General features: G+C 37.8%; 2 protein-coding genes across 2 annotated transcripts; both read right to left on the bottom strand.

The window, feature by feature from the left end:
• Window positions 1–9,321: 9,321 nt before the first annotated feature.
• LOC124986847 (protocadherin beta-5-like) lies at window positions 9,322–13,297 on the bottom strand. Its single transcript, XM_047555656.1, has one exon. The coding sequence runs from the start codon at window positions 13,144–13,146 to the stop codon at window positions 10,795–10,797; it is 2,352 nt and encodes a 783-aa protein (XP_047411612.1). The 5' UTR covers window positions 13,147–13,297; the 3' UTR covers window positions 9,322–10,794.
• A 6,312-nt stretch (window positions 13,298–19,609) lies between these two features.
• On the bottom strand, window positions 19,610–23,263 carry LOC124987619 (protocadherin beta-4). Its single transcript, XM_047556918.1, has one exon. The coding sequence runs from the start codon at window positions 23,088–23,090 to the stop codon at window positions 20,703–20,705; it is 2,388 nt and encodes a 795-aa protein (XP_047412874.1). The 5' UTR covers window positions 23,091–23,263; the 3' UTR covers window positions 19,610–20,702.
• Window positions 23,264–26,013: the final 2,750 nt, after the last annotated feature.

Here is a 26,013-nt window from a genome sequence, read left to right as displayed (position 1 = left end):
GCCTGGAGGAGGAGCGTGGTGAGTCACCTGGTCTCGGAGCCACCGTTCCTGAACACCTGGGGGGCTACCCCAAGGAGGAGGAGGAGGAACAGGGCGGGTCACTTGGACTTGGAGTGACTGCCTAGGGCTACGGGTGGTTGGCGGGAGGAGGAGACCCGAAGTGAGTTGTTTGGATTCCTAGTGACTGCGTCGGAAACCGGGCGGCTGTCCGGAGGAGGAGGTGTGTGGCGGGTCTCTGTGTCTCGGAGCTATTGTACGGGGCTCCAGGTGGTGGCTCAGGGGAGGGGCTGCATAGCCAGGCGATTAGGTGCAGAGCAGGGTCCCAGGAGCTAGGTGGCTTCTTGCTGGAAGAGCCGCACAGAGACACGCCTAGGGGCGGAGCGAAGTTTCCAGGGCTGCGGGCAGATTCTCTGGGAGAGGCAGCCTAAGGAGACTCGCCTGCGAAGGGTGAGGCTCCCAGGCCCAGGACGTAGGTCTGGGCCCCTGGGATCGTTGCAGAAGAAGACAGCCCAGCCCAGGAGGTAGTTGTAGATTGAGGGGAACCTCTAGGAGGGCAACTGACCAGCAAGACGTCCCCACCGAGTGACTCTTCCCGGCCGGGGGGAGTTTTTCCCACAGGGACGGTAAAGCCAGAGACATAGGCACAAACAGGCCTTGCCTCAGCCCACAGTCTACTTCCCCATTGGATGACCATTGGTCAACAAGTGGAGGCACCTCCGCCCACTAGCAGGGAATATACGCCACCTGAGGGTTACCACACCTAGAGAGGCAGCTTCTTCGTGGAGCTCTGCATTATCAACCTCCTCCAAGACTTCAGGCTACTGAAGGATAAGAGGGGATATACTAGCAATCTTCAGGGACATTATAAGTTGATAGAGGAAATCTGCAATATCTTAATGACCCACTGATCCCTGAACAATATGAGAAAACAAGGGAAGAAAATGCCCCAAACAAATCTAGATGTTACATCAATAAAATCCAACGACAGCATGGCAGAAGAAATGACAGAAAGGGAGTTCAGAATGTACATAATTAAAATGATTAGGGAAGCAAACGATGAGATGAAAGAACAAATGCAGGCATTGAACGATCGCACCAATCGACAGTTAACAGAGCAAATTCAGGAAGCAAAAGATCATTTCAATAAAGAGTTAGAGATACTGAAAAAAAACCAAACAGAAATCCTTGAAATGAAGGAAACAATAAACCAAATTAAGAACTCCATAGAAAGCATAACCAATAGGATAGAACAGCTGGAAGACAGAACTTCAGATATTGAAGACAAAATATTTAACCTCGAAAACAAAGTTGAACAAACAGAGAAGATGGTGAGAAATCATGAACAGAATCTCCAAGAACTATGGGATATCATGAAAAGGCCAAATTTGAGAATTATTGGGATTGAGGAAGGCTTAGAGAAACAAACCAAAGGTATGAACAATCTATTTGAAGAAATAATATCAGAAAATTTCCCAAATCTGAAGAATGAAATGGAAAATCAAGTCCAAGAGGCTTATAGGACTCCAAATACACAAAATTACAACAGACCCACACCAAGGCACATTATAATGAAAATACCTAACATACAAAATAAAGACAGAATTTTAAAGGCTGTGAGAGAAAAGAACCAAATTACATTCAGGGGGAAGCCAATACGGATATCAGCAGATTTTTCAATCCAGACCCTAAAAGCTAGAAGGGCCTGGAACAACATTTTTCAAGCTCTGAAAGAAAATGGATGCCAACCAAGAATCTTATACCCAGCAAAACTTACCTTCAAATTTGACGATGAAATAAGATCATTCCACGATAAACAAAAGCTAAAAGAATTTACAAAAAGAAAGCCAGCATTACAGAACATTCTCAGCAAAATATTTCATGAGGAAGAGATAAAAAACAAAGAAGCAAATCAGCAAAGGGAGGAATTATCCTAAAGGAACTGTCAAATAAAGGAGGAACCAAGATGTGTCAAAAATTTTAAATATGAACCAAATGACTGGGAATACAAATCATATCTCAATAATAACCCTGAATGTTAATGGCCTGAATTCATCAATCAAAAGACATAGACTGGCAGATTGGATTAAAAAGAAAGATCCAACAATATGTTGCCTGCAAGAGACTCACCTCATAGAAAGAGATACCCATAGACTAAAGGTGAAAGAATGGGGAAAAACATACCATGCACATGGGCTCAGCAAAAAAGCTGGAGTATCCATCCTCATTTCAGATAATGTGAACTTCAAGCCAATGTTAGTTAGAAGGGATAAAGAAGGACATTTCATACTGCTTAAGGGAAGCATAAATCAGCAAGATATAACAATCATAAACATCTATGCCCCAAACAGTGGCTCATCCATGTATGTTAAACAAATCCTTCTCAATTTTAGAAACCAAATAGACCATAACACAATAATACTAGGTGATTTTAACACGCCTCTTTCACCACTGGACAGATCTTCCAAACAAAAGTTGAACAAAGAAACCATAGATCTCAATAACACAATCAATAATTTAGACTTAACAGACATTTATAGAATATACCATCCAACCAAGAGCGAATACACTTTCTTCTCAGCAGCACATGGATCCTTCTCTAAAATAGACCATATATTATGCCACAAAGCTAATGTCAGCAAATACAAGAAGATAGAGACACTACCTTGTATTCTATCAGATCATAATGGATTGAAGTTACAAATTAATGAAAGAGTAAAAAACAGAAACTACTCCAACACCTGGAGATTAAACAATATGCTACTATATGATGAATGGATAACAGAAGATATTAGGAAGGAAATTAAAAAATTCTTAGAGGTAAACGAGAACAAAGAAACAACATATCAAAATCTCTGGGACACTATGAAAGCGGTACTTAGAGGAAGATTTATTTCATGGAGCGCATTTAATAAAAGAAGTAAAACTCAAAAAATAAATGACCTAACACTACAGCTCAAAGCCCTAGAAAAAGAAGAACAGACCAACACCAAAAGTAGTAGAAGACAGGAAATAGTTAAACTGAGAGCTGAAATCAACGAAATTGAAACGAAAGAAACAATACAAAAAATTGACAAAATAAATAGTTGGTTCTTCGAAAAAATAAACAAAATTGATAAACCTTTAGCCACACTAACAAAGAGAAGATGAGAGAAAACCCAAATCACTAAAATTCGGAATGAACAAGGAAGTATCACAACAGACACGACTGAAATACAAAACATAATTAGAAGCTATTTTGAAAATCTATACTCCAACAAAATAGAAAATTTCGAAGACATCAACAGGTTTCTAGAGACATATGAATTGCCTAAACTGAACGAGGAGGACATACACAATTTAAATAGACCAATTTCAAGTAATGAAATAGAAGAAGTCATCAAAAGCCTTCCAACAAAGAAAAGTCCAGGACCAGATGGGTTCTCAGCTGAGTTCTACAAAACTTTTAAAGAAGAGCTCATTCCAATACTTCTCAAAGTATTCCAGAAAATAGAAGAGGAGGGAACTCTCCCAAACTCATTCTATGAAGCCAATATTACCCTGATTCCTAAACCAGACAGAGACACATCGAGGAAAGAAAATTTCAGACCAATATCCTTAATGAACATCGACGCAAAAATTCTAAACAAAATTTTAGCAAATCGCATACAAAAACATATTAAAAAGATAGTGCACCATGATCAAGTGGGTTTCATCCCAGGGATGCAAGGTTGGTTCAACATCAGAAAATCAATAAATGTCATTCACCATATCAATAGACCTAAAGTCAAGAATCACATGATTATTTCGATAGATGCAGAAAAAGCATTTGATAAAATACAGCACCCCTTCATGCTCAAAACACTAGAAAAAATAGGGATAGTGGGAACATTCCTTAACATTGGAAAGGCCATCTACGCTAAACCCATTGCTAATATCATTCTAAATGGTGAAAAACTGAAAGCATTCCCTCTAAAAACTGGAACAAGGCAGGGATGCCCTCTTTCACCACTTCTATTCAATATCGTCCTTGAAACTCTAGCCAGAGCAATTAGACAGACCAAAGAAATTAAAGGGATACGAATAGGAAAAGAAGAACTCAAACTATCCCTATTTGCTGATGATATGATGGTATACTTAGAGGAACCAGGAAATTCCACCAGAAAACTTTTAGATCTCATAAGTGAATTCAGTAAAGTAGCGGGATATAAGATCAATGCACATAAATCGAAGGCATTTTTATATATAAGCGATGAATCTTCAGAAAGAGAAATTAGGAAAACTACCCCATTCACAATAGCTTCGAAAAAAATAAAGTATTTGGGAATCAATCTCACAAAAGAGGTGAAAGACCTCTACAATGAGAACTACAGAACACTAAAGAAAGAAATTCAAGAAAACCTTAGAAGATGGAAAGATCTCCCATGTTCTTGGATAGGAAGAATTAATATTGTCAAAATGGCCATACTACCAAAAGTGCTATACAGATTCAATGCAATTCCAATTAAAATCCCAATGATGTACCTTACAGAAATAGAGCAAGCAATTATGAAATTCATCTGGAAGAATAAAAAACCCAGAATAGCTAAAGCAATCCTTGGCAGAAAGAGTGAAGCAGGGGGTATCGCAATACCAGATCTTCAACTCTACTACAAAGCAATAGTAACAAAAACGGCATGGTATTGGTACCAAAATAGAAAGGTGGATCAATGGTACAGAATAGAGGACACGGACACAAACCCAAATAAATACAATTTTCTCATACTAGACAAAGGTTCCAACAATATGCAATGGAGAAAAGATAGCCTCTTCAACAAATGGTGCTGGGAGAATTGGAAATCCATATGCAACAGAATGAAACTAAACCCATATCTCTCACCATGCACGAAACTAAACTCAAAATGGATTAAGGATCTCGGAATCAGACCAGAGACCTTGCATCTTATAGAAGAAAAAGTAGGTCCAGAGCTTCAACATGTCGGCTTAGGACCAGACTTCCTCAACAGGACTCCCATAGCACAAGAAATAAAAGCAAGAATTAATAACTGGGATAGATTCAAACTAAAAAGCTTTCTCTCAGCAAAGGAAACTATCAGCAATGCAAAGAAAGAGCCTACAGAGTGGGAGAAAATCTTTGCCAATCATACTTCAGATAGAGCGCTAATCTCCAGAATCTATAAAGAACTCAAAAAACTCTACACCAAGAATGTAAATAATCCAATCGACAAATGGGCTAAGGAAATGAATAGACACTTCACAGAAGATATACAAGCAATCAACAAACATATGGAAAAATGTTCAACATCTCTAGTAATAAGAGAAATGCAAATCAAAACCACCCTAAGATTCCATCTCACCCCAATTAGAATGGCGATTATCAAGAATACAAGCAACAACAGGTGTTGGCGAGGATGTGGGGAGAAAGGTACACTCTTACATTGCTGGTGGGGCTGCAAATTGGTGCAGCCACTCTGGAAAGCAGTGTGGAGATTCCTTAGAAAACTTGGAATGGAAACACCATTTGACCCAGCTATCCCACTCCTTGGCCTATACCCAAAGGACTTAAAATCAGCATATTACAGAGATACAGCCACATCAATGTTCATAGCTGCTCAGTTCACAATAGCCAGATTGTGGAACCAACCTAGATGTCCTTCAATTGATGAATGGATAAAGAAAATGTGGTATATATATACAATGGAATATTACTCAGCCATAAAGAACGATAAAATTATGGCATTTGCAGGCAAATGGATGAAACTGGAGAATATCATGCTAAGTGAGATAAGCCAATCTCAAAAAACCAAAGGAAGAATGATATCGCTAATAAGTGGATGATGACACATAATGGGGGGTGGGAAGGGTTAGTGTTGGGGTTGGAGTTGGGTTTAGGGAGGGGGGCAGGAATGGAGGAAGGAAGGACTGTATAGATGGAGGGGAAGGGTGGGAGGGGAGGGGGGGAAGGGAAAAAATGGCAGAATGAATCAAACAACATTACCCTATGTAGATTTATGATTACACAAATGGTATGCCTTTACGCCATGTACAGACAGAGAAACAACATGTATCCCATTTGTTTATAATTTTATAATAAAAAAAAAAAGATGGGAGCCAAGAGGTATGTCCACTTGGCATTGTTCTAATTATTAAGCAGATACATGGATGATAATTTTACTGTTACTTATTTTAAATTGAATATATACATTATATACACTTTTTGGAAATTTTAATACATTTCAAAATAGGAAAAATTTTAAAAGAAAAGCAATTTCTCTGGAGTCAGTCTGCCTGGATTTGAATTATCATTTTACTTCTTACTAGCTAGGTAGCTGATGAAATCCTAACTCCTGATATGATAGTATTAGGAAATAGGGCCTTTCAGAAGTAAATGGGTAATGAGTATAGATCTCTTAGGAATGGTACTAGTACCCCTATATAAGGGACCCAGAAAGCACTCTCACACTCTTTTGGCATGTGAGGATATAATGAGAAATCAGCATTGTATAATCTGGAAGAGGGCCCTCAACAGAATGCAACCATGCTGGCACCCTGAGCTCAGACTGCCAGCTTCCAGAACTGTGAAAAATAAATTTCAGCTGTTTATAAGCTAGTGAGTCTATAACACTTCATTATAGAAACCTGAACTGACTAAGATAATGATGTTTGTCAAACTGGTTTACTCTGTATATTACAGTTTGTTCACTCTAAAAAAGAATACCAATTATACCATTATTTGAAGGATTAAATAAAATATGTATAATGAATTCATAAATAGTCAAATACATAAAGTATATAGTATACATTATATATATACTACATAATAAAGTTTAATAATTATTATTTCTTCTCAAGATCGCCCTCAAAAATCTTAAGACCCATTTATTTCTAAAGAAATCAAAGGAATCTTCTAGAGAAGAACTAAAAACCATTAGTGGAGATTTTGGAATCCTAGATTAGAGCCTTTTGCATTTAGCCATTTCATGCATCACTTTCTAAAAAGATCTCCTTGCCCATTCATCCCAGCCCGCCATAAAGTCACAGCTGACATTCTAAACCTAGCCCAGCACTGCCTCTCACAGAGCACCCTGTCATAATTTCTACTCAACAGAGGCCTGAGTGGAGCCCACCTTGTAATACAAAGGCAGAGAATATATATAAAACAGCTGCTGCTGCAAGTAATCTATGTTGTTCTTTCTTATATATAAACAGATAACCAGGGTTCACAAGATATATGAAAACCAGAATATGTAACAAAAGAAGAGCAAGAAAATAAATGAAAGAAAAAGTAATAAGAAAAATGAACTCTGTAGGAAACAGATAATTCAGTGAGTTGTGAAAATACGGAATGATATCATGGAAAAGTTTCAATCAAATAACAAAGTTCCTAGGGATTTAAATATGACACCAAAATTAACAGTTCAGTAGAAGGAACTAAAAAAATAAAACATTAATATAAGACTCAATGAGAAATAATTATGAATGTTCAATATCTGACAAGCTCAAGTCTCAAATAACAATACAGAGTTAGGTATACAATTGTTAAGGGAATAATGGTAGAAATGAAATATCTCTGCGATGAAAATATATGAATTGTTGGAATACATAAGTACATCAGAAAATGAATAAAAAGATAGTGACATTACTGTGAAATTCAAACTGCCTAATAGAGAAAAATGTAAAATTTGATACTGAAGAAAGGAGACAGAAATTACATGTATCATATATACATATAACTTACAAACTTCATATATGTGGGAGAGAGAAGAGAGAATAAAAAGAATCAAGTATCAGATTGGATAACATGTCTTATAAAATTGTGGATCAATTATCATAAGACTATTTTAAACTTCAGAGCAAGTATTCTCTATCTCACTGAAGCATCAATCAAGTATGAGGAAAAACTAAATATATTTTCAGGCATGTAAGACATAGTAAGTTTTTTCTGTACATACTCTTTTAGGATGTACTACAGCAAAGGGAGGGAATGAAAAAGGAAAGGGGATGAGGGTCGCATCACACAATGAAATAAACTAGGAGAGAATGAAGACCTGAGGGAAATTTTGGACAGAAACAGAGACCACTTAATTTTAGCAGAAGCATAAAGATAGAGGGCACCAGGAAGGAAGTATGTGAAGCTGAATTCATGATTGAGATTTTGAAAAAAAAAGGGAAGACAAGGTAAAGTCAACTCATGAAGTTTAAAAGGTGACTCTATTTGATCTTAATGTTAGGAATATTCTGTTTTCAATGACACAGGAAACATGACCATAGATCCAAGGAGCAAGTATGATAGTCCTTACTCCAAACAATATTTTGAGAAAGAATCACCCCTAATAACCAGGAGCTGCCTGACACTCTCAAGTGAGTCCAGATCTCCTACGGAATGTGAACAATTTCACCCAACACCAACACCAAAAAGACCTTTGCGATTCTGATTGAGAAACATCAAAATAAAATGACTTCATGGCTGAGCAGAGATCAAAATAAGAACACTGTTCAAACCAAAACAATACCAGAGACCTCACTGCCTTGCGAAAATGAGTGAATGCTGCTTCTTCACCAATTATACTTTCATTTCACTTTGTTCTCCTCACTTTCTCAATGAAATTCCCATTTTCTTAAAGCATCCAATTCAGAGCTAACCCATACTTCCTCAAACCCTCTGCCACTTTTCCTATCACAAACCAAATCCTAGAACTCCATTATGAGTAGAACAAAAGTAACCCTGTTACTAAGGTGAATCACGGTTTCCTATTTCTACAGTTTCCATTACTGCAACGAGTCAATAATCCCAACTTTGTTTTGATAAACTGTGTTCCTGGTAGTCTTTGGTTGTAGTGAATTAATAATTTATATTGTCATTAAAAGTGAAATTCAAATATGTGTTTTCAGTTTCTAAAACATATCTATAGACAAGATGTGGTTAAAGTTAGCAGTTCACTAAAGGGGATTGAAAATTATAAAAGAAAGAATAAGAATGTCTTCATTTCACTCATACAAAAAAAACCAGTGAAGCTATCATTAATGAATAAGAAATGGAGGTTTCAATTTGACAAGAGAAGTACCCAAAATAGTACTATAGGTCTCTGTAAATAACAAATAATTGAAGTTATTTTTAAGTGCAGTACCCAGCAATCATAACAGTAAATGATCTACAGAAAAAAATCTGAAAAATTTCTTACTAATACGTAGGATTGCCATAACAAATACCAGAGAATGGGTGGTTTAAATAATAGATATTTATTTTCTCATAGTTCTGGAGGATAGAAGTTTTAGATCAAGAATTTTTAAAATTCTGAAGCCCCTCTCCTTGCCTGTAGATGATGATCTTATTCTGGCAACTTGACATGACCATTTCTGTGCATGCATGTGTCTGTTCTGTCTTTTGTCCATGTCCTAATTTCCTTTTATAAAGACAACAGTTTTATTTGTTTAGGGCCTACATAATGTAAATCTCTCTTTATAGGCCCCATCTCTAAATATGGTCACATTCTGAGGTAGTAGGAATTCAGATTTCATATGAAAGTGGCAGGGATAGAAGTTCAATTTAACCCATTACAGGTATGAACGTTAACTAATATTAAGGGAGCAAATGTTGTAAGAGGTTTTTTTGAAAAGTTTTAAAAATGCTTTCTAATGGGATAAAATTTAACAAATAAACAATACCAGGTGTTGGCAAAAATGTGAATAAATGGGTTCATCCAGATGTTGCAGATAGTATAAATGGCAAAATCACTTTGGGAAATTATTCTGAAATATCTACTAACAGTGAATATGTACTGACTAAATAAGCAGCAATTCTACCCCTTAGTACACATGTCCAAAAGAACTGTGTATATTCATCTTGTCAAAAGACATGTAGGAGAACATTCAAAGCAGTGTTATTCATAATAGTCAAAAGTTGCACCAACCCATATGTCTAGAGGATATTTAATAAATTTTGATATACTCATAGAGTGAACTACAATACAGCAATGAAAAGGAAATAATTAACAGCAGCAATAGGAACAAATTTCATAAATTTTGAGTAAAAGCAACTAGACAAAAGTAGTTCATGCTCTATTATTCCATTTATATAAATTCAAATGAGGCAAAACTATGCTATGGAAAGTCATCATATTGGTTTATACTTGGGTTAGAAGTGATTATAAGGAGTAATTTGCATAGAGTGCAAAACGAATTTTTTTCATTTTCTCACGTTGCTGGTGCTAACTATATTTGTGATGTGAAAATACATTGAACTGAATATTGTCTCCTTTAATATGCTATACTGCAATTAAATTTTTAGCAAAAAATTTTAGCCAATGGGGCACAAAGTTGGAAAAGAAGAGTAGATATTGTTGCATTCTATTATGTTTTCTCACATACTGAACTCACTAGCATACATATGTCTTTGAAAACAATCAAAATGAATAAAATAAAATGTTTTTCAATTTAGCATAAAAAATCCTTTGACTAGGGTGAAGCAGAATGAGTAGGATATATGAAAAATACATTTAATAGTTGAATTGATTAAGACAGGTTATCATGAAAAATATAAAAAAGAGGAAAAATCATCTCAGGAAAAATAAACCCATACACAAAGATGGAATGGCAGTAAATAAATTCAATAAAATAAACTTGATTTTCCCCAAATCAGATGAGATAAACGTCAGCTAACAAATCATTACAGATGGCAAATCAAAGCTATATCTGAAGGTGAAAATTTCCTCCATGACCTACTCAAACTCTTAATCTGAATGATGGGTAATGATAGAGAACACCAAAAAAACAATCAGATGTCTAATAGATTCCAAAGTACTACAGAAAGTGAGTATTTTACGGTGTTTCTTCTCTAGTGCTCTGAGGAGGTAAGATTGGAAATACTGGCTTCAGGAACTTGAAGTCACTAGTCCCAGAGTCTCCCATCAAACACACCTCATACTGGTAGCTCTGGGACAGGGTCCCAGTGCCACTGACATCCACCAGGTGGCTAGGAAAGTGGCCCTCAGGCACAGAGCACACACCCAGCGGCGCAGCCCTGCTCCTCCTGCACAGCCTCACCGCCACAAACACCAGCACCGAAAAGAGGAAGAGCGACGACACCGAGGCCAAGGCGATGACCAAGTAGACTGTCAGCGAGTCGGCCTGCGCGCGATCGGGCGCCACTTCCGGCAGCGGCAGGTAGGGCTGCGAGAAGCCATCCACCAGCAGCACGTGCAGCGTGACGCTGGCAGACAGCGGCGGCTCGCCATTGTCCTTGACCAGCACCACCAGCCTGTGCCTGGCCGCGTCGCGCTCGCTCAGCAGCCTGGCGGTGCGCACCTCGCCATTGTGCGCCCACACGCCAAACAGCCCGGGCTCCGTGGCCTTGAGCAGCTGGAACGACAGCCAGGCGTTCTGGCCCGAGTCTCCGTCCACCGCCACCACCTTGGTGACCAGGTAGCCCGGCTCTGCCGCCCTGGGCACCAGCTCGGTGCAGGGCGCAGAGGCGTTCTGCAGCGGGTAGAGCACGAAGGGCGAGTTGTCGTTGTCGTCCAGCACCACGACGCGCACCAGCGCCTGGCTGCTCAGAGCCGGCGAGCCGTGGTCTGTGGCGCCCACGCGGAACTCGAACGCCTGCAGGGCCTCGAAGTCCAGCGCCCTCAGCGCGAACAGCTGCCCGTTGTCCGCGTTGATGGAGACCAGCGAGGCGAGGGGCAGGTGCGGGTCCTGGGGCGGCAGCAGCGAGTAGGTCAGCTGGGCGTTGCTGCCTGAGTCTCTGTCTGTGGCGCTGACGCCGCCTATGTGCAGGGCGGGGCTGTTGTTCTCGCGCACCGACAGCGTGTAGGACGTCTGCGAGAAGGCAGGGGCGTTGTCGTTGACGTCGGAGACCAGGACGGTTATGCTGTGCTCGGTTTCCAGCCTGGGTGTCCCCAAGTCGGTGACTGTGATGGTGATGTTGTACTGGGCTCTGCTCTCTCTGTCCAGGGGGCCCTCTGTCACCAAGGTGTAAAAGTTCTCAAATGTGGGCTTCAAGAGGAAGGGGAGATCGTTTTGTATGGAGCAAACCATCCTACCATTGTCCCCAGAGTCTGGATCAGAAACGCTGAAAATGGCAACTATAGTCTCAGGGGAGTTTTCTGGGATAGAGCTGCTGAGCGTTGACATGGTCAGTTCAGGAGCATTGTCATTCACATCCGCCACTTCTATGGCCACAGTGCATTTTCCTGAAAAGCCCCCACTGTCTGTGGCTACAATTTCCACGTTATAATGTTGTGTTGCCTCAAAATCCAATGCCCTTTGCAGACGAATTTCTCCTGTTATTTCGTCTATTACAAATGGTTGAGAATTTTCATCCCTTTCGAAGAAAGAGTAGGCTACACTCCCATATGTTCCTGCATCTAAATCTCGAGCAGAGACAATGAGAACTAAGGAGTTTATGGGAGTGTTCTCAGGAACCTGTACTTCATACAGTGACTGTAAAAATTCAGGTGCGTTATCATTGATGTCTACCACTTCAATGCGTACTGTGACTGTACCAGACCTGGGTGGCACTCCACCATCCAGTGCTGTGAGGGTTAAAATGAGCTCAGGCTGTTCCTCCCTGTCCAGAGCTTTGCCCAACACCAGCTCTGGGTATTTTCTGCCATCTCCACGATTGTGAGTAACAACACGAAAATTGGAGTTGGGGCTGATCGTGTAGTTCTGAACACTGTTACTACCCATGTCCAAGTCCTGAGCTGATTTCAAAGCAAACACAGTCCCTAGCTGGGCGCTCTCTGGGATTCTAAGGAGCAGTTCCCTGTCCAGGAATTCTGGAGAATGGTCATTTACATCTGTGAGTTGCACATCAACTTGAAACAACTGCACCGGGTGTTCTAGTAACAATTGGAAACGCAATATACAGGGTTCTACCGCCCCACACAGCACCTCCCGGTCTAGTTTTCCCTGTGGAAGCAAGTCGCCAGTCTTTACATCGAGCTGCAGGAGCTGTTTGCTGCCTTTGTGATGGATTCGCGCACCCCGAGTGGCCAGCTCCCCCACCCTGAGCCCCAGATCTTTTGCCAGGTTGGCCACAGAGTAACCACTTTCTGTTTCTTCTGGCACGGAATACCTAATTGCCTCAGAGTCAGCCTCCCACAAAAACAATAACATAGCAAGAAAAATAACTTGCCTTTTCTGAGGTGACTTTTCTAGCACAGCCTCCATTGTTCAGACCGGTTCAGAAGTTGCTATTTCTTCAACTCGGTATACAATCCACTGAGATGATTTGATTGAATAATCTTGAGTTAAATATTTTTTTTCTGACACGTACTTGGAATGATGCTTCCTGTGAAGATCTGTCTCCTGAAGCTTACCTAAGACGCCTCCCTCTTTTAATGAGCTTTCTGTGAATTTTGATTCCCAGCTCAATGGCGTCCAGGGCAAAGGCAGAGCTCATTTTTCACACGCTTAGCCTGCAGCGCCACCAGGCGTCCATATGTACTATTGCATATAGTATTCGCCGTTTCATTCCAAATTCTAATTCTGCTGTGTATCAATTTCCTTTTAGGTTTCAAAATTACCTTAAATTGTATCTCCATGTTATTAGAAGTTCTACTGAAACGTTTGCTGAGTTAATTTCCAGTGAGCGAATACTTTTAAGAGCATGATATATTAATATATTAATCTTCTCCATAAAGTTACCTTTTGAGTACATGAAGGAACTTTCTTTGCGGTTTCATTATATGATCTTATTCACAAAATAAGTGATAGCGGATACCTACAAATTCTAAAGTTTTACAAAAATTACTTTAATTTTAAAATATATCTTCACAAAAGGGCACAAATGCTAAGTGTACTACTCAGAGAATTTTAAGGTATGGATACACTCTTGTAAACAGGATATTGATTAATAACCAAATGCTATCCAAACTCAGGCAGTCCTCTCCTACTATTTTTCGGGTTACTAACTTTGCCCCCAAAATAAGCAGTATCCTGAATTTTATTGTGATAAATTTCTTTGGCTCTTTTTTTGTACTTTTATACATATTATTGCTCTCTTATATCTGTCTTCTTTCTAAAAAAATTTATAATTTTTGTAATATTGTTGTGTCATGTAATTCTGATTTGTTTTATTCTCATTGCTTTGTGATAGTCTTATGTATAATGCACCATGATTTTTGTACATTCTTCAGCTCATGAACATTAGTGTTTTTCTAGTCTTGAGCCTTTTTCCAGTAGTATTGTTATGAACATTCTTGTATGCCTTCTTGTGACCATGTGTTTATGCCAGTGTGTATGCTATGTTTATGTTGGTGACTATGTATTTATGCTGAATATCTTTGTGTCAGTTGCACTGCTGTGCATTCAGTTGTACACATATATTTACTTTTGACAGATACTGTGAAACATTTTTCAAAACTAGTTTTTCCAGTACCAATAAAGTAAGAGGGTTCCAGTTGCTCCATATCCTTGTCAACATTTGATACTGTCTTTTCAATTTTAATCACTCTAGTGAGTGTGTGATGATATCATATTGTAATTTTAATTTGAATTTCCCTGGTGATTAACAAAATTATTTACATTTTCACATGTTTATTTACCATTAGGACACACTCTTGTGAAGTGCCTGTTCAAATATTTTTTCATTTTTCTTTTTTTGGCATTTGCTTACTGGTTTGTTGGAAGTGTCTTCTATATCCTCAGTTTAGGTCCTTTTTCATATAATACATTACACATATCTTCTCCCACTCTGTTTTATATTTTAATTTCTCTGATGGTATCATTGATCAACAAACTTTCTTTAATTTAGTATGATTCGTAGATACCTTTCACTTTTGGTTACCACTTTTTGTGATCTATTTAATCTTTGCATACACAGAGGTCACAAAAATATTCTTGTATATTGTGAAAAATTAATTACTATACTTTTCCCATCTAAAGCTGTAATCAAACTAATGTTTTTAAATACATATGGTTAGAGCCAAAGTTTCTTCCAAATGCTTTTATGCCACCTATTAAAAAGATGATCCATTCCCCACTATCTCTGAAGTGTCATCATTGTCATAAATCGGGTGATCTAAGTTCTGCTCCCAAGTATTTGATTTTTCTGTTTATTTATCCTGCAATACCACATTGTCTTAATTCATATAGTTTTGTCATGGGTTTATTTTGAGAGTAAGGCTTCCATTTTTAAAACTATAGACTACTATAAAGAACATTCTTATTCACATAAAAATTATCATAGGGTACAGAGATACTCCATGTTGGCTGAAAATTGTTCACAAAATCTACTTTTGTTTCTAAATGCCTATAGGGTTATAGTGATATTTCTTTTTTACTCCTAAAATGGCAATTGGTATTTTCCTCTGTTTACTTGATTAATCCAAAAAGATTTAATTTTATTAATTATGAAGAACCCACTTTGTTTTACCAATTTGCTCTATTGTATCTTTTCATCTATTTTATTCATTTCTGCTTGTGTATGTGTTACTACCCTCATTATTGACATTTGAATTGCTGTTCCTTTTCTAGTTTGTTGGGATCAATGTATCCATTATTGATTTCTAGTCTTTCTTCCTTAATATGTGATTTTAAAGTTTTAAGTTTCCAGGTTGTTTTGATATATCAGTTCTTGATTTTGAAACTATTCAAACTATTTGAAAATTTCTGTTGTGTTCTTCTTTGAGTCATGGGTTTTGTTATTTAATTTTGAAGCATTTGGGCATTTCTTGTCATAGTTTAATTCTGGCCTTATTCCGCTGCACAATGTAGACAATTTTTGTATTTCATATGCATGTAAAAAGAAAGTCTTAGTGTGTTATGTATGTCAGTGTATTTGAATATGATGTTTGTTTTGTATAGCACTTCAACGTTCATGTGTGTGTGTGTTTTGTCTTCTTTTTCTGTTAGGAATGGAGAGGGTTTAATGAAGTCTCCCAATATGGTTGTGGTTTGTCTACTTTGTAGACCACTTTTTATGTTTTGTAGTTAGCATATGGAGAAATATTCAATTTTGGACTTCACAATTTCTGTATATTTCTTTGCCTTTTTATTATTATGAAACAGCTTTCTTCAACACTAGCAATGAATCTTTCCTTAAAGTTTCAGTACTTGTGTACTTAAAACATGTATGGAGACCTACTATACAGTAGCATTGCCTCTTTAATTGGGGTACTTAATCTTATAGTATTTAGCCAAACCCCAGACTGAGATTCTGATCCAGGGGGTCTTAGGTAGCTGTCCATAAACTATTTTAATTGCATCTTAAAGTTAACAAGTGTTATAATGAAATAATTAATCAGATGCTAAATAAAGACTTCAGAATGTTCCCAAAAAAGTCTCCCTTTTCTTATGTGAATATAGCTACACTAAATTCATTTTAGCTGTTGTTTGCATTAAACACCTTATCCCACTTTTCAATTGACTCTTTTTTAGTTATACATGATATTAGAATCCACTTTGACATAATTATAAAAGCATGGATTATATCATGTTGTAATTCAGTCCCCAGTACTTACCCTTCTCCTCCCTCCCTCAGCCCTGCTCCCTTCCCTCTACTGATTTTTCAGCCACTTACCCAGTTTATTTTAATTAATTTCTTGTGGATATGCACAATGGTGAGATTCACTTTGTCTTGTCCCATTTTTTATTTTCAACCTTTGTTTTCTATCTCTCTCAAACATACATTTGTTTCACAGCATATATTTGAGTTTTTCCTAAATCTAGTATGAGAATTTGGATTTTAATTGAATTACTTAATCCAATTATAATTAATGTAATAGCTAATATCTTTCAATCTACACTTAAAATTTAAATATTTTTCCATTTACTCCTAAGGTTTTGTTCTTTAGATTACTGAAATGCTTGTTATTTTTTAAAAAACACTTTCAGTTACTTTCTTTGTTATTTTTGAATTATAGGATACATCTCTTATCTACAAAAATCTACCACAAATTGTTTCTACGTTCATGAGAAAATTCTTGGAACCTTAGAAATATCTAATTTTATACCTGGACCTTGATGTTTTTGTTATTATGAATTTAAAGGTCATATATATTTTAAATACTTTAAGAAACTACCATGATTGCCTAGGAAAATCAACATTAGATCAGAACTCACTTACATTTACCCTTACTGTCTCTTTTTATTTCTTCCTACAATTCTGTGATCCCTTTAGTACTGTTTTCCTTTTGTGGATTAAATTTTACCAGAAGTAATTATTTTAGTACAGATGTGACTGATTAACTCAATTTTTGTTTGTTTGAAACCAAAACACATTTGATGGTTATGTTTTCTGGTAATAGAATTCTAAGTCTGGACATAATTTTCTCCCAGGCCTTTAAGACATTAATCCTTTGCCTAATGGTTTCATTGATTTATGTTAAAAAGATCTCCATTTTACTTATGCTTCTTTAAAAGTAATAGATTGCTTTTACGGGGTTGCTTTAAATTATTTTAGATTGTCTTGAGCAACTTTCCTACAATATACCTAGTTGTACCTATTAAATAATAAAAACTTGAAGGGGAATCAATTTTATCAATCTTGTCATTATCTGTTTAATTATTGCTTATTACCCACTCTTGTGCTCTCATATCCTAGGGTTCCAATAAGTATGTTAGAGTTTTTCATTTATCCCACATGTAACTAATATTTGTTTCTATATTTTTCATTATATTTTCTGTTTGCATTTGTATATTTCATATTGACCCAACTGCATGCACTGATACTGTATTCCTTAATGTCGATGACATTAACCATTTAGTTTTATATCAGACATTATATCTTTCAGTTGCAGAATTATTTTCCATTTGAAATTTTCAATTGTTGCATGAAATCCACTTTATATCTATTTTCTCTATTGTTCCTTATTTTTAGCACATTAGCCATACTTAGTTTAATGTATCAATTAATTCTAATATCTGAATCATCTATGCATTTTGGGAGGTTATGTTTTTGCTGTTTTATCTGTACCATCCAGTTGTGTGATTATGTGTGCCCATGTGCACATATTCATGCATATGAGCCTACTAATTTGTTGCTGAATTTTGCATATTTACATAAAAAAAACTGTTCAGGATCCAGATGATATTATCTTCCTCCAGGAAGAGCTCACTTTTTCTTCTGGTAGCTTCACAGAGTCCTATCTAAACAAATTGTCATAAAACAGGCAATGGGTTCACTCAAGATTCTTTGAAGTCCTGGTAAATATCTAGTCCTACAGAATTGTCACTTGAAAATTTAGTATATCCTCTATAGTCCCTTCCTATGGAAATCCCAAACTCTAATCTTCATATAACAAGAAACACTTTACTCTGCTTTTCAAGAATTTTCCACTTCAATTTTTAGTATTCCCTGAGCTGCTCTGAGTTTGCCAAATGCCCTGAGGGGGAAACTGGTCCTGAGCTTGAATCCTCCAGTCTTCCAAAGTCTACTGAAATTACTCTGATCCTAACAAAAGACTGTTGTTTGTTTTCAGATTTACACAATTTGTTTGGGGAAAATTGACTGTAGGATTTAGTTCTCATCCCCAGGAATATTCCTTCTCAAAAATCTGAGCCCATTCAGGTCTTATTATATCATCTGGTTTCTGTTGCTATAAAGAGATGATTTTTGACTTATGGCCAGTTTTAATGTTGTTTTACTTCTTCCAGATACTGCATCTAACCTGGAAGCAGAATCCCAGTAAATACATGCATGTTTTAACCTCACACTTTTTAAAAATACATCTTGCAACTTTATATCATGAAAGAAGAGGGAATTTCAAAGTGGTATGGGCCACATTGACTTCAGTAAAATTTCTGCACCCCAAATAGCACATGTTAAACTCATTAAAGACAGCAAAAAAGGAATTATAAAAGATGCATTTGCAATGGAAGCATTTGAGGAAAGCATATTGAAATGGTGTCTTTATGAAGACAGTAGTCTCCATTCTTTATCTTGGTTCTGTAACAGTAAAATTGGTGTATTTTCATATGGTAGGCATGTTGTGAATATGATTTGGAACATGTTCACTACTAAATCCTAGTGACTGAATTTCAAAATGTTGATCTTTTCTACATTCTGGTTATATCCCCTAGCTGGAAAAGAATGATCCAAACTTTATGAATGCACATAGGAATAAGGCGGGTTTCGAACGATCATTTGTCCAGTCTCCTTTGTGTGGTTATACAAATTAGACTTATGAAAAGTGAAACCGAATTTTCATGATCTTGACCAGACATATTACTTGTCATACACAAAAGGTATTCCTTTAAATAGGTTATAATAAATAAGGGAGAAATCATTAAAGTTAGCCACCATGTTTAGATCTTGTATATATGTTTGTGTTTAATTATATTCTCACTTTTATCTCTTCCTCACTTCAACTTTTCAATTGAATGATGGCTAAAAACTGTTTCAAAAATGACTTACATGTTAGTAATTTTCCTTTTTCAGTTATATCCTCAAAAATTAGTAATTCAGGAAAAAGCAGAAGTACTTAATCTTCAGCAAAATGATATTTAAGATTCAAAAATAAATGTTACATTATAAAATAAGCTTTTTAATTGCTCATATTCTTCCAGAAATTCAATAAAGTTGTCTTCTATCCATATACATTTAACTAGTTAGGAATAACACAATCAACTCACTAGGCTTATTGAACAAAACTGAGAACTATTATAATTTAGAGTAACTCATTACTGTTCAAGCTACTCAAGGAAAAAAATAATTCTTACAAATGCAACTTTGATGTCATTGAAAAATTAATTCAAATAACAAAGAACAAAAAGTGAACATAATTAAGCCTCATGAAGAAGTCATTATGTTGTTGGTAGACTGTTCACTTCTACAAAGTGCAAACACTTTGATCAGTCAAAAAGAACTAAAATGTACAAGAAATTTCCTGATTTTTAAAAGGCAGGGAGAAACTGCAGGAAGAGCAAAGGAAATACACCCAGTTAATTCCACTTGGTTATATTTATGGAGCAAAAAGACAAGGAGATATATGATGTCCTCAAGAGTCCTGAATTCTTTGAAGGAATTTAGGGCATAATTCAGGTTCTGAGATTACTTTTTAATATGATTGGGTGAAGCAGTGACTTCACAGTTTTATTTAGTGAAGGAGGATGGACAATTATATGATAGTCTCCCTTTAGTTTATTTTAAATGAGAATTATTTAAAAATGTAAGCCTTAGTATTTGTGAAACAATGTTTTAGGTAAGTAGCAACCAAATAAAATAACATTGTCTTGTATATAAGGTGCTCACAACAGGAAAAGGGTCACACTTTTGTGTATTAATATTTTAATGAATAATAATGTTGACATGCAATTTGAGCAAAACAAGTAGGCTAGGTTTCATGCTCATGACTAATAAGTGGGCTTAACCTGGTTCTATAGCAAACCATAAATTTCAAGGCCAACATTGGTATTGAAATACAAACTTATGTGTTAAAGATAAGTGCCACAAATACATGGAATTCAAGATTTCATATAAGCCTTTAAATAGGTCATGAAATTCATTAAGAAGTTCCCTAAAATAAAAAGTTTTCCCTAGTTGCTTAATTTACAGTTATGAACAAACAAACTATTAGGAGAAAATCAAATATGGGGAAAATACATACTCAGTGACTGAAAATGCTAACAGTAATGTCAATTTTAAAAAAAAACAAATTTAGAGCTATCAGGAATACGTATAGGTTTGGAATAGTGGTTAAGAATACTTTAGTAGCACTGGAATTACTTGAGAAAGAAATTGCAATAGGAAGTGTTCCAAAAATTGTGAGAACGAAATACAAAAATTAGCTGAATACAAAACTATTTCTGCAGTTGGAATTATTCTTAATATCTCTCCCAGCTTCCTGAACCAAGAAGTTGGGCAATATAGGCTTCAGGAATTTGAACTCACCAGACCCAGAGTTCCCAGCCAAACACACCTCATACTGGTAGCTCTGGGACAGAGTCCCAGTGCCACTAACATCCACTAGGTGACTAGGAAAGTGGCCCTCAGGCACAGAGCACACACCCAGCGGCGCAGCCCTGCTCCTCCTGCACAGCCTCACCGCCACAAACACCAGCACCGAAAAGAGGAAGAGCGACGACACCGAGGCCAAGGCGATGACCAAGTAGACTGTCAGCGAGTCGGCCTGCGCGCGCTCGGGCGCCACTTCCGGCAGCGGCAGGTAGGGCTGCGAGAAGCCATCCACCAGCAGCACGTGCAGCGTGACGCTGGCAGACAGCGGCGGCTCGCCATTGTCCTTGACCAGCACCACCAGCCTGTGCCTGGCCGCGTCGCGCTCGCTCAGCAGCCTGGCGGTGCGCACCTCGCCATTGTGCGCCCACACGCCAAACAGCCCGGGCTCCGTGGCCTTGAGCAGCTGGAACGACAGCCAGGCGTTCTGGCCCGAGTCTCCGTCCACCGCCACCACCTTGGTGACCAGGTAGCCCGGCTCTGCCGCCCTGGGCACCAGCTCGGTGCAGGGCGCAGAGGCGTTCTGCAGCGGGTAGAGCACGAAGGGCGAGTTGTCGTTGTCGTCCAGCACCACGACGCGCACCAGCGCCTGGCTGCTCAGAGCCGGCGAGCCTCGGTCTGTGGCGCCCACGCGGAACTCGAACGCCTGCAGGGCCTCGAAGTCCAGCGCCCTCAGCGCGAACAGCTGCCCGTTGTCCGCGTTGATGGAGACCAGCGAGGCGAGGGGCAGGTGCGGGTCCTGGGGCGGCAGCAGCGAGTAGGTCAGCTGGGCGTTGCTGCCTGAGTCTCTGTCTGTGGCGCTGACGCTGCCTATGTGCAGGGCGGGGCTGTTGTTCTCGCGCACCGACAGCGTGTAGGACGTCTGCGAGAAGGCAGGGGGGTTGTCGTTGACGTCGGAGACCAGGACGGTTATGCTGTGCTCGGTTTTCAGCCTGGGTGTCCCCAAGTCGGTGACGGTGATGGTGATGTTATACTGGGCTCTGCTCTCTCTGTCCAGCGGGCCCTCTGTCACCAGGGTGTAAAAGTTCTTGAATGTCGGTTTTAGAATGAAGGGCATATTATCTGGAATAGAGCAATCCATCTTTCCGTTGTCTCCAGAATCTCTATCTCGAATTCGAAAGATAGCGACCACAGTCTCAGGAGCATTTTCTGGGATGGAACTGGTGAGTGATGATATGCTAAGTTCAGGAGCATTGTCATTCACATCCACCACCTCTATGAACACAGTGCCTTTCCCAGAAAGGCCTCCACCATCTATAGCCTCAATTTCCATATGATAAGATTTAATTTTTTCGTAATCCAATTTCTTCCTCAGTCGGATTTCTCCTGTGACTTCATTTATTGAGAAAGTTTGTTTAATGTCATCAGATGGTTGAAACAAACCATAGGAAACATTCCCAAAGTTTCCAGTATCTGCATCCCTAGCTAAGACACTGAGGATTGGGGAATCTAAGGGGCTGTTCTCCAGGATCTGCACCTCATATGGAGTATGCACAAACTCAGGAGCATTGTCATTGACGTCCATAATCAGGATTCGAACTGTAACTGTGCCAGACCTAGGTGGAGACCCACCATCCAGAGCCACGAGGGTTAAGCTGAACTCAGGCTGCTCCTCTCTATCCAGAGCTTTGTCTTGTACCAGATCTGGGTATTTCTTGCCCTCACTCTGATTTCGTGTGAGGACGTGAAAATGAGAATTGGGACTGATGGTGTATTTTTGAAGCCCATTGCTACCCACATCCAAATCCTGGGCTACTTTCAATGGAAATATAGTCCCTGCCTGGCTGTTTTCCGGTATTTTCAAGAGCACTTCCCTATCGGTGAATACTGGAGAGTGATCATTTATGTCCTGGATCCATAATTCTCCCTGAAAAAACTGCATTGGCATTTCAAGAAACACCTGGAAGTGCAGTACACACTCTTCAATAGGGCCACACAGTTCTTCCCGGTCTATTTTCTCCCTCAGAAGCAAATCGCCAGTCTGAGGATCCAACAGCAAATGCTGTTTGTCATCGTCAGACACAACCCGAGCAGACCTGGCCTCCAGTTCCCCAGTTCCCAGGCCCAGGTCCTTGGTCAGATGGGCTACAAAGGAGCCGCTCTCTGTTTCCTCCTGTACAGAATAACGAAGAGGCTCCGTTTGAACCTGAAACAAGAACACCATAAAAATAAAGGCTATCACTTGCCTGTTTGGTTGAATTCTCTCCAGCTTCTCCATGTCAGAGTCCGGGTGCTTACTCCAATCCCTTCAGCAATCACAGAAAAACTTGAGACATTCAATTCTAATTTCTTTCGTGCAGGAATCCTCACAAAGTTGAAGTCCCAAATTGAGTTAGAATATCTCTGTACAAACCTCCTGGTAACGCCGTATTGTTTGCAAAGCTTCTTGCACCTTTTTTTTTTTTTTTTTTTTTTTTTTTTTTTTTTTACATTACGTTTTACAATAGGAAGAATCGCGAGCTTTTTAGGGCGCTTTTCTTGTACTCGCATTCTTAGCCTGCAGCGCCACCCTGTGTCTTGATTGAGAAATATTCAAGTCAGAATGCCTTTGAGAAGTTTCCAAAGTCATTTTTAAAAAGCAAGAGCTTTTTTTTTTTTTTTTTGGTCATTCCTTTAAATTCCAAAATTGAATTGATTTCCAGATAAAGTGCTTTTTTTTTTTGCTCTGGAGTATGTAATAGGATAATTGTTGAGCATAAAACAATAGGATATCTCAGTCTTCCCCTCACATCCTGCTGTGTCACCCTTTGTGTAATCTAGCCAGGGGAAATAAGTTCTTGTAAAAATATCAGTTTAATTCATAACAATTATATCTGTTTATTTCCAAGAACCTAAGGACTTTATGATAATGTGAAGGTTTAAGATGTTTTGTACCACATGATTCTAAAGAGGGGCTATATTTGAAAGATAACTTCTATTTTTTCCACAGTGGCATGCAAATGGCAATGCAATGCAGTTGAATGAATAGGTGACTTGTATTACAGTTTGAAATCACATTAAATCTAGAAAGAAGGAAAATGGCATTAGAATACACACAATTAGTACTTAAGTGTAATTTGAGAGATGAACAACTTTTTGAAAAATTTACAGTAGGTCAAATGTCAGCCTTGTCTTGGGGACATGGCCATCATAGATGAAATATACTTGTATTCATGTTTTCAGTTATTATTAGAACCTTTCAAATGCTTTGTTTCTCTTTAGAGACAGTTACCAGCAAGGAAAGATGCTTATTGACCTTGAAAATTGGAAAATAAATGAATACTCAATATTTGTGTTAAGATATTTAATCAGGTGAGATAACAAGAATGACATATATAATGAATTACCTGTAGCCTTAAATATTGGTGAAAAATACCTAACAACAGATATTCTTATTTTGTTAAGTTCTAGTAAAGGGTTTAAAGTTACAATCCAAGAAGGGAGACCTAGAAGTATGGCCTAGCATATTATGTCATGAATGATTCCCCCAAACTGTGACTTATCAGGAAGTAGTTGTTATACCTATGAGAAGTTAATGATATAGAGAATAATCACCTAAAATTTGACACCATAGTCAGGTAGGGTGAATTATCCATTCTGAATGATTCTTATGACTATTTGTATAATTGGTTGCCAGAAAGAAATCATAGAGGTATAACTTAAGTAGTATCTTTAACACTTTTATGGTAATATATCAGCAAGAACTTTAAACATCCTTGAAGAAAAGATAAAAATCTTTTTGAAGAAATTTTAATACAAGTAGTAATAAAGTTCAAAATATTAAACCCACATTTAAATTTTGAAGCCTGTTTTTATTAGTTCTTTTTAGTTATATGTGACATCAGGATTTGTTTTGACATAATTATAAAAGTATGGACTATAATTTTCTCTAATTCAGTTCCCAGTGCTTCCCCTTTCCCTCCTCTCCTCCCTCCTGCTGTTACTGTCCCTATACTAATCTTTCTGCTATTATAGTTTTTTTAAATTAGTGCTTTGTGGATATACATAAAGGTGAGATTCACTGTGGTATATTCATATATGTACATAGGAAAGTTAGATCAGATTTATTCCATCATCCTTCCCTTATCCTGTCCCTCCTTCCTCCCCAAGCTCCTTTCTCTACTTCACCGTTCTATTTTGACAGAATTCCTTCCCCACCACCATTTTTTTCTTCCAGATTTCAGGCTCGCTTCCACATGCCAGAGAAAAAATTTGACCTTTGACTTTCTGGGTGTGGCTTTTTTCACTTAGCATGATGGTCTCCAGTTTCATCCATTTATTGGCAACTACCGTAATTTAATTGAATAGCCTATTTTTTTAATTTATGGTTTTTTTAGATGTTGATAGACTTTTTATTCATTTCTGAGAATGTGGTACTGAGAATTGAACCCAGGGCCTAGCACATGGTAGGCATGTGCTCTGCCACTGAGCCACAACCCCCGCCCCATCCTATTTTTTTTTAAAACAAGAGTGATTTTAAACTTCATGATGGTTTATGGGTTTTTTGTTCTTAACTTGAAGGGGAAAACTAGAAAAAGATTAAGCATTCGTTTTTGAGAGAAAGACACCTGAATTAGTAAAATATTATATTTGTTCGTCAATGTGTGTGCACATGTGTGATTGTGTGATTATTAAAAAGTTTAAAAAAGACCTAAGTAAATTGAAAGTGTTCATTTCACAAGCAATTTGTGCTTGTGAGCGCTCTGCCACTGAGCTATTATTCCCTGGGTCCCTAGGTATTAGATTTTAACTAGCATTATTAGTTCCTTACAACATATTTCCAAGTTATTATTTCAAAATATTAGGCTAATGATAGTAAATATTTAACATCAATGGTTAGTGAAATTTGTTATAAAGTTGTATAGAAAGAATTATCTTTTGGAATGTTGTGCTATAGATAGATAGCTAGATAGATTAGATTCATCAGTGGCCATTTGAATGAAATAGCTATAAAACAAACATTGGCACACATTGGTGAAAGCAAACTAAATTTTAATATTGATTAACTTTCCAAATGTAAACACATTTTTAAAATTGCACTCATGGAAATGTCAATGTGGGAAGAAGATATTTGAACAGAGTTTGATTTGAGAAATTTGTGGTGGAATGTAAAACAATTTCTATTAATTCCTTCTGGCATATGCTAAATGAAAAGATAATAT

This window comes from Sciurus carolinensis, chromosome 6 (assembly GCF_902686445.1).
Source record: "Sciurus carolinensis chromosome 6, mSciCar1.2, whole genome shotgun sequence".
Taxonomy (NCBI): domain Eukaryota; kingdom Metazoa; phylum Chordata; class Mammalia; order Rodentia; family Sciuridae; genus Sciurus; species Sciurus carolinensis.
The sequence above is the reverse complement of the archived record's forward strand: the minus strand, read 5'-3'. Positions and strand labels throughout refer to the sequence as shown.

What these genes read in the sequence shown, in the direction of transcription:
- LOC124986847 (XM_047555656.1), bottom strand. Translation starts at nt 13,146, where the DNA reads ATGGAGGCTGTGCTAGAAAAGTCACCTCAGAAAAGGCAAGTTATTTTT.
- LOC124987619 (XM_047556918.1), bottom strand. Translation starts at nt 23,090, where the DNA reads ATGGAGAAGCTGGAGAGAATTCAACCAAACAGGCAAGTGATAGCCTTT.